This window comes from Plecotus auritus, assembly GCF_963455305.1.
Source record: "Plecotus auritus genome assembly, chromosome: 10".
NCBI classification, from domain to species: Eukaryota; Metazoa; Chordata; class Mammalia; order Chiroptera; family Vespertilionidae; genus Plecotus; species Plecotus auritus.
The window spans coordinates 24,808,210-24,820,785 of NC_137785.1; the positions used below are offsets into that span (position 1 = coordinate 24,808,210).

General features: G+C 43.1%; 1 protein-coding gene across 1 annotated transcript in view; it reads left to right on the top strand.

The window, feature by feature from the left end:
- The window catches only part of COX4I1 (cytochrome c oxidase subunit 4I1), a 10,085-nt gene extending 1,032 nt beyond the window's left edge, over nucleotides 1-9,053 (top strand). Inside the window, exons 2-5 of the mRNA XM_080645783.1 lie at nucleotides 271-344; nucleotides 6,936-7,103; nucleotides 7,757-7,888; nucleotides 8,796-9,053. Coding sequence (XP_080501909.1) covers nucleotides 272-344; nucleotides 6,936-7,103; nucleotides 7,757-7,888; nucleotides 8,796-8,932 — 510 coding nt within the window. The 5' untranslated portion in view covers nucleotide 271 and the 3' untranslated portion in view covers nucleotides 8,933-9,053. The remainder of the gene's footprint in view (nucleotides 1-270; nucleotides 345-6,935; nucleotides 7,104-7,756; nucleotides 7,889-8,795) is intronic.
- Nucleotides 9,054-12,576: the final 3,523 nt, after the last annotated feature.

The window sequence follows — 12,576 nt, forward strand, 5'->3', positions numbered from 1 at the left end:
GCCAATTTTCTACTAATTGCCTGAGTCTTGTATAGATTATGGCATTTGGTTTATAATGAAGTTCCATAAAGACGTGCTGATTACCAAGAAAAACCTTATCCTAGGTTATTTTGTGAATTCAGAATCAGTAATGAAGGGATCATTTATGTTGGGGAGAAGAAAACAAAAGAATTGCATTGACTTTGAAAATGCACTGGGGTAAAAAGAAGAATCGTTCCTAATGGGTGTTTGCCCTCATTCATAGAGAAGGTGTACACTTTTATCTTTCAGAATGTTGACTACCAGAGTATTTAGCCTGATTGGCAAGCGAGCAATTTCCACCTCGGTGTGTGCACGAGCACACGGTAAGTTAACTTTACTTTTAAATAGGCTGAGCTAATTTCATTTTGCTCTCGCTATGTGTAAGACCCTGTGCTGGAGTTTCAAACACAGATGGCTAAGATCCTGGTGTTGAGGGATTTGAGGGGGGGATAAATATTTTAATGGGATACATAGTTCTATCTAGATGAAAGATTATTTATGAATCATTGAATACTAGTCCTGGGTCTTTGCTTCTACTGATATTTTCTCCTTTTTCTTTTTCAAGTTCAAGTTCCACCCCTTTCAAGAGTTCCTCTGAACTATACCTGGTTTTAATGACCTCCTCCCCCTCCAAAAAACTTTAAATCACTTACCTTTACTACTGTTTACGTTATTGGGGCATTGGAAGGGAAAGAGCTTGGGCTTCCTACCTGAGCTGGGTTTAATCTCATTTTAGTTTCAGACTAGCTACTTAAGTTTAGGAATCTGTTTTCTTATCTGAAATATATGTAAAGAACTTAGTTCAGTGCTTGGCACATAGCAAGTTCAGTTTTGCACTTACCAAGCATCTTGTTTGTACCAGACACGGTCAGGCACTGAGAATAAAACCAATATGAAAGGTGAAATCTTTCCACAGGAATGTTTGCAGCCTGGAGAGGGACAGAAACATGCAGACAGTGTTTCAGTAACAGATGCCCCTGAGGAGAAGCATTTAGCCTGGCTTGGAGTTCAGAGGAAGCTTCTGGAGGAGAGGCTTTGCTTTGCTGAAAGACTAGTAGGTTTAACCTCACATTCAAGAGGGGAATGGCATTCCAGGCAGAGGGAAAGTAAGCAAAAGGACAAAATTCGAGTCAGCATGGCAAGTTGTGTTACTGAGGGGTCAATTGCAAGGCTTGAGTGATGGATGATGAACTTGGAAAGCAAGGTTTATGTATCTAGGGTTCAATAACTAGTAACTTCTATTAACTGAATTGCTTTATATGTGAATTTTTCTTGAAATTGTGTCCTTTGATTAGTGATACTGTTGTCTTAAATTTCTCTATATTCCTTATTGCCCAGGATAACACTATGGATACAGACTCTCAAACAGATCATTTTATTAAGAGTGTTATTGAAATGTCTGTTATTTAAACAAGTAAGTAATAAAGAAAAAAATCATTGTTTCATACATACAGAAAGAAACACCTTCATTAAAAGCCTAAGACGTCTCTATGACAAAGATCACATTTTATTTCCATTTTGGTTTGCTGATAGTTTTTTTGTTGTGTTTGTTTGAGGTAGAATTTATGGAAAGTAAAATATGGATTTTGATAAGCTCACACAGTGTGTAATGACGACTCCATCAGGACATACATCTCCATCACCCCCCAAATTACTTCATCTACCTTTGGTCATTCTGCTCTTTTATAAGAAGCCAACTTCTATCTACTTATAGTGGTATGGGCTATGACTTACTCTTAGGTATTGTTTGTGGTGAAGAAGTAAGATCAAATAAATCAGTCCCTTCTTGAAAACCTCCAGTGCCTTCTCATACCTAAAGGAAGATCTGAAGTTGGCCTTTCTGATCTCATTATATCATACTCAAGTAAAGAGCCCAACCAGCCCTCCTTGTTTGCTCAAAGTCCCAGCTGTCAGTGTACAATATTTTTTCCTCATACACATTAGGTTGGTCCCTCCTGCCTCAGCTCCTGAGTTGTGGGTGGCTGCCTCTAATCATCTCCCTCCATGCAAATGTTGTTTTAGAATAGCCTTTCCTGAACACCTATTCTAAAGATGCTCCGTCGTATCACCCTGCTTTGTTTTTATTTAGAGCACCTATATACTGACTGTGAGTTTGTATGTATGTTTGAGTATTGTCTGTAGGTGCCTCTAGAGTGCAAGTTTTTTGAGTCCAGGGACCGTGCCTGTCTTACTCATTGCTGCATCTCTAGCACACAGCAGGCAGATGGGAAACTATAGTGCATTAGAGAAGTCAGGTCATTTACTCTTTTTTTTGTTGTTAATCCTCACCTGAGGATATTTTTCCACTGATTTTTAGGGAGAGTAGAAGGGAAGGGGAGAGACAGACAGAGAGAAACATCGATGTGAGAGAGACATCGATTGGTTGCCTCCCGCACACGTCCCCAGCCTGCAACTGAGGTATATACTAGTATGCCCTTGACCGGAATTGACCCTGGGACTCTTTAGTCTGCAGGCTGACGCTCTATTTCACTGAGCCAAACCGGCTAGGGCCTACTTTTTAACTTTTAATTGTATAAGTGATACATGACTATATGAACTGGTTATTCAAATAAAATAGTAACACAATATGGAGTGCCGCTGGTAGCCGCTATTGTCAGTTTGGATATTTGTTCGGTGACACATCTGATTGCGAGGAGAACTCAGATTCATCAGATTTCCCAGAGGCTCAGCCAAAAGGCCATCCAGGCTTCGGATAGAAATGACAGAACATTCTTTAGAATGCAAATTCTTTGCTTTTTTTCTCTCTTTATTTTTACTTTTATTATTAAAATTTTTAAAAAATATTTTTATTGATTTCAGAGAGTAAGGGTGAGGGAGAGTGATAGAAACATCAACAATAAGAGAGAATCATTGATTGGCTGCCTCCTGCACGTTCCCTACCGGGGATCGAGCCCACAACCTGGGCATGTGCCCTTAACTGGAATCAAACCCAGGACCCTTCAGTATGCAGGTGATGTTCTATCCACTGAGCCAAACCGGCTAGGGCTTTTCTCCCTATTTATTTTTAACCTCACCCAAGAATATTTTTTCATTGATTTTTTTTTTTTTTTTTAGAGTGGAAGAGGGAGGGAAAGACAGAGAAACATTGATATGAGAGAGACACATTGATTGGTTGTCTCTTGCACATGCTCCGCCAGGGCCTGGGCCGGGGAGGAGCCTGCAACCGTGATATGTGCCCTTGACCGGACTTGAACCCGGGACACTTCGGTCCACAGGCCGATGCCCTATCCATTGAGTCAAACCCTTTTCTCTCTTTTGAGAAGGAATGTTTGGTAAGTTAACCTTTGCTTCTTGCCACCCTCCATTTACTGGAGATCCGGCCCCAAGTGCTGAAGAGCCTCTAGCAGCCCTGAGATCACAAATTCGCCATTCTTGTTCTAGAAAATGCAGTATTATGCTTAGAGTGCTCCTAGGTTATGAGCATTTACAGTCATGCCCCGCTTAACAACTTGGATACATTCTGGCAAATGTGTCGTTAGGCAATTTCACAAACCTAGATGGGAGAGCCTACTACACACCTAGGCTGTGTGGCATAGCCTGTTGCTCCTAGGCTACAAGCCTGTGCAGCATGTCACTGAACAAAACAACATGAGATTAAGTGAAGCACAAGAGAAAACGATGTAATCAAGAATGGTAAACTTGGGACGTATGAGGCTGCTGCCAGTGTAACATGGCATACTGTTAACATCTAAGTAGGAAGAGGACACTATAATAATAAAAAGTACAATATAGTGAAGATATAAACCAGTAACATAGTTATTTATTAAGTATTCTATGTACTGTACGTGTATACTTTTTTTTAGAAATATTTTATTGATTTTTTACAGAGAGGAAGAGAGAGGGATAGAGAGTTAGAAACATCGATGAGAGAGAAACATTGATCAGCTGCCTCCTGCACACTCCTTACGGCGTATGTGCCCACAACCAAGGTACATGCCCTTGACTGGAATCGAACCCGGGACCCTTCAGTCCGCAGGCCAACACTCTAGCCACTGAGCCAAACTGGTTAGGACCATGTATACTTTTATAAGACTGGAAGCGCAGTAAGTTTACACCAGCATCACCACAACACACAGAGTAATGTGTTATGTAATGCATTGTGCTACAACGTTACATAGACTATGGCATCACTAGGCATATATATATTTTTAATATATATATATATTGATTTCAGAGAGGAAGGGAGAGGAAGAGGGAGAGGGAAAGAAAGAGATACATCAATGATGAGAGAATCATTGATCAGCTGCCTCCTGCATGCCACACGGTGGGGATCCAGCCTGCAACCCTGGCATGTGCCCTGACTGGGAATTGAACTGTGACCTCCTGGTTCAACCATTGAGCCACGCTGGCCGGGCACTAGGCATATTTTTAATAATTCATGTGTAAGCTGAATGCCAGTATACACCCATTATTTTTAGTTCACTCATCATTTTAATAGAATCTTAGAATTGTAAAATTGGGAAGTAATTTTAACCATTTTCATATCAGATCCTTTTGGGTTAAGATTAAGTAAGAATATAAAAGTGATAGTCATTTGTATGACAAAGATAAGTATCTAGAGAAATTATACAGCTTTGCTTTAGGTTGAATGTTATATTTTACTATTGTTAACATGATTTGGGAGATTTTAACCATTGGGACTAAGCTAATGGAAGGAGAGCATTTTTGCAGGACTTCATACCTATAGATCCATTTGGAACATCTTGCAGATGTTTGATAGAATTGAAAAAACAGCTTTTAGCAGTGGGAAATCCCTAAGTAAAAGCTAAAATACTCTTTTCTGCTATCTGAATTGTTCCCCTCTTTAATTGAGTAATACATGGGTACATGCTCATTTTAAGGAACTAAAATTTCTTCCTATTTGAGCAGAAATCCCCATTTCATCATCTCCTCTTCTCCTGATAACAACTTGAGTTTACTTTGCCAGGAGGTTTCTGTGCTTATATGAGTATATATACATGATATACATTTTTAAAAAGGAAAATAAAACAACTCTGATACTGTTCTATGACTTGATGAGTACATGATTGTGCCGCGCCAGCACAGCCAAGGGTTCAGCAAGCCTGAGGGAGGGCCAGCGAAGGATGAAGAAAAGACAGACAGAATAAGCTGGGTCTAGGTGGATCTTCTGTGAGTGACTGAGACCACAGAACAGATCCAGACTGCAAGCTGAGCTTTTATTTTATAGTCAGAGGTAAATAAGGTAATTTACAATGTTCTTGTAAATTTCACTTGTTTTGGCAGCACTTGTTGCATCTCCCACAGCCCATTAGCTACTCAGGAAAGATGTAGGGAGCATCACAAGATCAAGCTTAATTATGCTAAGAGGGCTGTGCCCTCTAAGCTAGGACTTGTTTTTGGCTTTGCCAACAGGTCAGTCTGAGGTTTAACCCTGTAACCGCTTCCTACACATGATTGTTTTTTCCTTTTGAACACATGGATCTTCTCTCTACTGTAGTGAGCTGTTTCCTGCTATACATACATCCTCTTGATTCCCTTCCTTTGCTCATTTTCTAACATGTTCTGTAATTTACATGTCTGTTACGTTTATTGTTTGTTTCCCATTTTGAGCATGTAGTCACCAGTAAGTGGTAATCTATGCTTTGTTCACATGATTTCAGATGTGTAGAATCACACTTAGCATATATATAGCAGGTGCTCAGTAAACATTTGTTGAACAGGTGAATGAATGGTTCCATGATACACATTTCTAAGGAACTAGCTAACTGCATCCTCTATTGGCCAGAGGTGTTTTTCCCCCTTGATAACAGTGATGCAGTAACCATCTTTTCATATGTCTTTATTTCTCAACTTTTGCTATTGATGTTTTTTTTTTTTAAAAAAAAAAAAATATTGATTTCGGAGAGGGAGAGAGAGACAGAAACATCAGCGATGAGAGAGAATCATTGATCAGCTGCTGCTCGCACATCCCACACTGGGGATCGAGCCCACAACCTGGGGATTTGCCCTGACCGGGAATTGAACCATGACTTCCTGGTTCATAGGTCCATGTTCAACCACTGAGCCACGCTGGCTGGGCTTCCATTGATCTTTTAGAGTGGATGAGGGAGAGAAAGACAGAGAGAAACATAGATGTGAGAAAAACACATTGATTGGTTGCCTCCTGCACGCATCCCAAACGGGGCCCGGGCCGGGGAGGAGCTTGCAACCAGCATACATGTCCTTGACCTGAATCAACCTGGGACACTTTGGTGTTCAGGCCAACACTATCCACTGGCCCAAACCAGCTGCAGCCGTGGGCAAACTACGTCCCGCGGGCCGGATCCGGCTGTTCTATCCGGTTCTCTTGCTCTCCCCTCCGCTCCTTTACTTTGAATTTATATTAGTTCACACAAACACTCCATCCAGCCCTCCGGTCCAGTTTAAGAACCCATTGTGGCCCTCGAGTCAAAAAGTTTGCCCACCCCTGGGCTAGAGTGAATACGTACTTCTTTTATGAGTTTTATATTGTTTTTGTTTTTCATTAGTTTGAGTCACTTGCAGAAGGGCCTTCCTTTAGTTCAGTCTCCATCTAGGGTAGGGAACCCTGGCAGCCTTAAAGGTCTTACTTCTGCGTGAATATTCTTAGTTGCAAGAAGTGCTGCCTCTCGGAGCAGCTGCTCCTGGTAGGTTTCTGTTTTGCTGTGATGAAACCTGCTACTGTTAACTGTCTACCTACCATCCTCTTTTGGCCGTCTGGGCCACACAGGACAATTCTGCTTCCTGTTCCATATGATATTCCTTCAGCTATTTGAAACAGTGGCTGTAGTCCCCTAGGATGACAGGTTTTCAGAGTGTGCATACATGTGCTTATTTTGGTTTTTAGAAAGTACCACCTGGTTTGTAACTGTGAATCTATGTGAATTTTCAAATATTTATCCACTGTTTTTTAGGGAGTGTTGTGAAGAGTGAAGACTTTTCTCTCCCGAGTTATGTTGATCGACGTGACTATCCCTTGCCTGATGTGGCCCACGTCAAGAACCTTTCTGCCAGCCAGAAGGCCTTGAAAGAGAAGGAGAAGAACCCCTGGAATAGTCTATCGATTGATGAAAAAGTTGAACGTGGGTATTGAAGGGAAGTAAGATACAATGTGTGAGAGATCATTTTTACTATGAGCACTGGGGTGCTGTCTAGAGACTAGCATACACCGAGGCTTGGTGTGTTGTGTTTCTGTGGGGCTGTTCCAGGGCCCAGTTTCTGTGATCTGTTGGCTGGGGACCTCTGCCCAGGCTCCTTTGTGCTTATGGGGCTCTTAGCCTGGGAAGAAGCATGAACATGGATGCAGAACAGTTAAGTTTGAGTCTGTAGCATGTGGATGCAGCATCTCTGCCTCTGCTGGGTGGGACTGGGTTTACTATAAATTATTGATGTAACGTCAGCAAAACATCAGGTAGGAAAGGGGAATGAAAATAATTAAATTGGCCCTTATACTGTATTCTATGGAAAAATTTCAGTTTTTTTCATTTCTCTAATTTTTATTATTTATTTTGCCCAAAGCAAACTTTGTGCATTTTCTTACTTCCTTGACCCCTTATGTGCATGTGTAACAGCTTGTGTGTGTACATGCATGAGTGTATTATGGCCTCAGGCCTCTCTGTTGTATTTCTCAGCTCCATGTTCATCCTTCACTGTATTGCGGGGACAAATGGTGGATCATTGTGGATGAGGGAGTGGTTGGTCTCCATAGCTTGTTGGCTGTTCTTTATGTTTCCAGTGTATCGCATTAAGTTCAATGAGAGCTTTGCTGAAATGAACAGGAGCACGAATGAATGGAAGACAGTTGTGGGTGCGGCCATGTTCTTCATCGGCTTCACTGCTCTCGTTCTGATCTGGGAGAAGCGCTATGGTGAGTAGAGAGGAAACAAGGGGCTGTGTGCCTGGAATGGTTCAGGTGAAAAGCCCCCAGCAACACAAGAGCTGGAGTTAGCCAGCACAGCTTCGTCTTTCAGTTCCTAGGAGTGGGCTGGGGTGGGGGAGCCTTCACATAAGATAGGGTCCTCCAGTCTAGGTTCCATCCCAGGACTCTTAATCAGGTTTGTGAAACTGGCTTGTGTGAACTGAAGCTGTCTAAGCCAGAATCTCATTCAGGGTGAGCCATAGCTGCATGGTAGTGAACTGCTTACCTACTTTGTACAGTACACCACATTTTCAGTAGATATTTGCTCACCAGTTAGTTATCAGGTGATGTAGTAAAGGTTCGATAAAAGAGAAGAAAACTTACTCATTGAAGGATGTTTAGCTGTTTAGGGATTGCATCTCAATAACTAGAATTCTGGGTCAGGAGACCTAATAGTTTCTGCTCAGTGTTAGGGTTGTCTACTCATCCTAGTGCTGCCTCTTCTGTGTTCTGTATGTCCAGGCAGAATAGGTATTTTCCCATTCTGAGTAGATAATAATCTTGTACTTGTGATTTGATTGTGGATATATCTTTGATCCTCTCCCAAGTCACCTTGGCTCTGTTTATGCTGTGTGCTACTCTATAACCCTATTAGCTATATCCTATAGAGAAGACATTCTGATTTTAGCTTAAGTGTTTAATTGCTAACTTACAAAGGAATAATTTGGGACTATCAAGAGTTGTCAGTGCCCAGAATTCAAAACCAGTGCATTTGCATAGGCATTGGTGTTGAGTGGCAGACGACTTCACTGACCTGCTTGCCAGTATGTTGTAGCAGACCTAACCAGTATAGCACATTACTTCAGAAACAACTAGTCAAGGTAGTGATGTCTCACGAAGTTGTTTTGGACTATAGTGTATGGCCCCATCCCGCACACCTTTGAAAAGGAGTGGGTGGCCAAGCAGACCAAGAGGATGCTCGACATGAAGGTCAGCCCGATCCAGGGCTTCTCTGCCAAGTGGGACTACGACAAGAACGAGTGGAAGAAATAAGAACCTGCCATTCACGTATCTGACCCTCACCTTGTTCTGTCATTTCCTTGCAGTTCTGCATATTCACTGGAAACTGCTATGTTGCAGTCCCAATGCAAATAAACGAACAGTTTACTTGAAATCCTTGTGATTGATTTCTTTTTTTTTAAATATATATTTTATTGGTTTTTAACAGAGAAGAAGGGAGAGGGATAGAGAGTTAGAAACATCGATGAAAGAGAAACATCAATCAGCTGCCTCCTGCACACCCTCTACTGGGGATGTGCCCGCAACCAAGGTACATGCCCTTGACCGGAATCGAACCTGGGACCCTTCACTCCACAGGCTGACACTCTATCCACTGAGCCAAACGGGTTAGGGCGTGATTGATTTCTTGATGATAACTAAATGAAAGTGTCTGTTATTTGTAACACAAGAGGCATCTCCCAAGTGTCTGAAGTAATATATTTTGGGTATAAATGAAACGGCAAAAGTAGATTGTATACAGGGACATCATGTAAAAACTAAAAATATAGAGTCATCTGATGTGGGATGTTTCAATTCAGTTTATGATGAGATTTTTATGAGTAAAATCCCCTTAATAGTAGCCAGATGGATAGAAGTCACAATGGCCACTTCCCCTTATATTTATCAATGTTGGCTGGGTGGGTGGACCATGAGCCTGGGAAGGGCAGGAGGTCTTGATGATAGACCCATTTCCCTTTGCCTACTTGTGGCTTGCTCAATTCCCTGGCTGCTCAGCCTTTGATCCAAAAAGCTACAACAAAGCCAATGCCAGGTAAAGCAGTGATTATCCTGGCCCTTGGCAAAATTCCTGTAGGATTCTCATCCCATTGTCCTGTTCTGCCCCATTCTAACCCCAGTTCCCTTTGCTGGTCCCTGGAGACCCTGTATGGAGAAGCAGAATAAATCCTGGAACACAAGCTGCATGGGGAGAGCTGCAGAGAATCTGGTGCAAAGGGTCTCCCAGCAGTATCAGTGTAGGAATGAGGCAAGGGTGGGAGGTGGCCCTAGAGAAGCCCAGCTTTGAGTTGGACGGGAACTCTGTCCCTAGAACTTGCTTAAGGGAATGTCACAGGAGGAGGGCCTTAGGTAGTTAACCAGTTTAAAGTTAAGAGCAGGTTAAATATAGCCTGTGATTGTAGCGTCTTTTGGCTGCTTAGAAATGCCCTTGATCCCTGGTTCTCGAAGGGCCAGCTGATTTCCCGGGAGGCTCTCCTGCCTGGTGGGGAAAAAGAAATGTCGGGGAGCATGCGAGTTTGGCTGTGAGATGGCTTTGGCTACAAATCTTGGACCTCCTACTGAGTGATGCCATTTTCAGTTCCTTTCCAAGGTGAGCTCTTCTGGGGAGCTGAGGTGCCTGACCTGGCCCAAGGTCACCCCTGGCCCATCACCTGCTCTTAAATGACATTGGTGGTGTACCTACCCTGGGCCAGGCACTCCCAACACCAATCTTAGAACAACCCCTGGAGAAGGGGCTGTGGATTACATTTTGGAATGAACGGACTGGAGACAGGGCTTTGCTTGAGTGGAAACGAGTAGGCGGTAGAAATGGTGTTTGAAGGTCCTTCTGAGCCCCAAACCGTTTCTGTCCATGAAGAGCTCCAGTCTCCCTGAGCCCGAGACTTTCCATGGAATAATCAGGTTCTCCTGGGTCTTCCCCTTACCTCATAGGAACCTGTTCTCTTGAACTTGCTAAGAGGATTACACTTGTATATCAGTTTCAGATTCCAAATTGACTTATCTCCCATTCTCTTTGTGAGTTTAGGCCTTTTTAAAAAAAAAACACCAAAAAACCCTTTAATGTCATTTTAGTGCAAATTTGGGAGGGAGTGGAGTTAATGCCAGATTCAACCTACCATCCTTAAGCTGGTGATCTACTTGACCATTTATTTGATCATCTTTATGTTATAGGGATGTAATGGTGAACATGATCCTTGGGGCCCTCACTGTCATGGAGGACAAGTAAAACATTAATGGATAAAATAGTGGGAAGATTTAACAGTGCTCCTTGGGGCTGAAGGAGGGATATTTGGGTAGGTGGGGGAACAATTTGAGTTTGGTTGGGAGAGACCTCACTGAGGAGGTAACACGTGAGCTGAGACTTGAATGAGAAGGAGCCACTCACACCAAAACTTGAGTGAAGATGGGTGACAGGTGGAGATAGTTCCAAACTCAAAAGACACAAAGCCCCTAAGGCAGGACAGGTTGTTCAGGAATTAAGAGACATCAGTGGGGTCTGATCTGGAGCACTTGAGAGAGTGGAAGGATGTAGGGATGAGGGTGGAGAGTGTGGATGCCTGAGTATGGGGCCTCAGGCCTGGGAATGAGGTTGGGCTGAGGTCTTTTTTTGAAAGGGGGTAGGTGGCACACTCATTTAGCCCCTAGGCTGCCCCCTCCCAGGGTGTTCAGGGAGACTATTAATGCTCTTTGTGGCATGAAGTTTGGACAGGCCTTTGAGAAATAGCAAGAAGGCTGTTTGAGTAACCCCAGGCTTAGCTTCCTGGAGGCCAGAGGGGTCCTTGTGCTCCCAGGAGTAGGCCTTGAGTGGGGATTCCTCAGAGTGGGGGTCCCTGACCAGTTATGTCTCTACGTGGGGCCATTGCAGAGCCCCTTCCTGGCTGCTGCTCATGGCTAATGCTTGCCATTTAAAGCGCACTCTCCTTTTTTACTAAATCTTATTTTTTCCTTCTCAGTGCTCACCTTGCTGCCAGCTGGCAACTTTACCCTATTGAATTTAGGAATTGTCTAGGAAGGGACAGATAATAAATAACATAACAGACTTATGAAACTAGAAGCCAGAAGGCCATGGCACAGTAGTTTCATCTAGAATGATATAATCAGCTAAACTATTAACCAAGAGCAGGAGGGAAAAATAAAGATACAGGCGAAGATTAAGAACATTGATTACTAACAGGTCTTTCCTCAGAGAATTGCTGAGGGATATAGACCAAGAAGAAGAAAACTGAACTCAGAAGGGAGGAGTGAGATATAAGAAGGAAGCGTGAGCAAGGGAATTGGAAACCATGGAGGCAAATCCACCCAAACACTGGTTGAATACCACAGTAAAGATGATGATGACCTTTTGGCAGTGGGTGGTTAAAAGCAAGGGGGGATAGATTCTGGGCATATGAAGGCTGTGGTGGCATACTTTCTGAATTTCTGTGAATCCCCACATAAAAATGTTAACTAGATTGCAAAACCAAAACCCCTATTGACAGGTGAGGAGATGTTCTTATGACCCACCCCTCCATGACTCCCAAAGTACAAATGGGTGAGGACAAATCAATCACAGCCATGAGCCATGCACAGTAGTGGTGTCAGTGCCGAGGGAAGCAGGGCTCAGCTGAAGGAGCTGGGAACTAAGACCCCATGGTAGCCAAAGTTTTCACTGGGAAGAAAGCATAGCAGGAACATCTGATGAAGGTGGAGGGTTGCTCAAACCAGCAGCAGGCAGATACTGGGTGCCTTCGGTAAGGTCCAAAGGGGCTGGAGCACTCTTAGTCTTGACCCTGACCTTCCTGGGCCGACCTCTGATGTAGACCCACACTGAAGAGCCACACCTCCTTCTAGAAGTTCAGGAAAGAGAATGAGCTTCAACGAGGATACTCACTGTAATGGATTATCACCCATCCAACTTATTT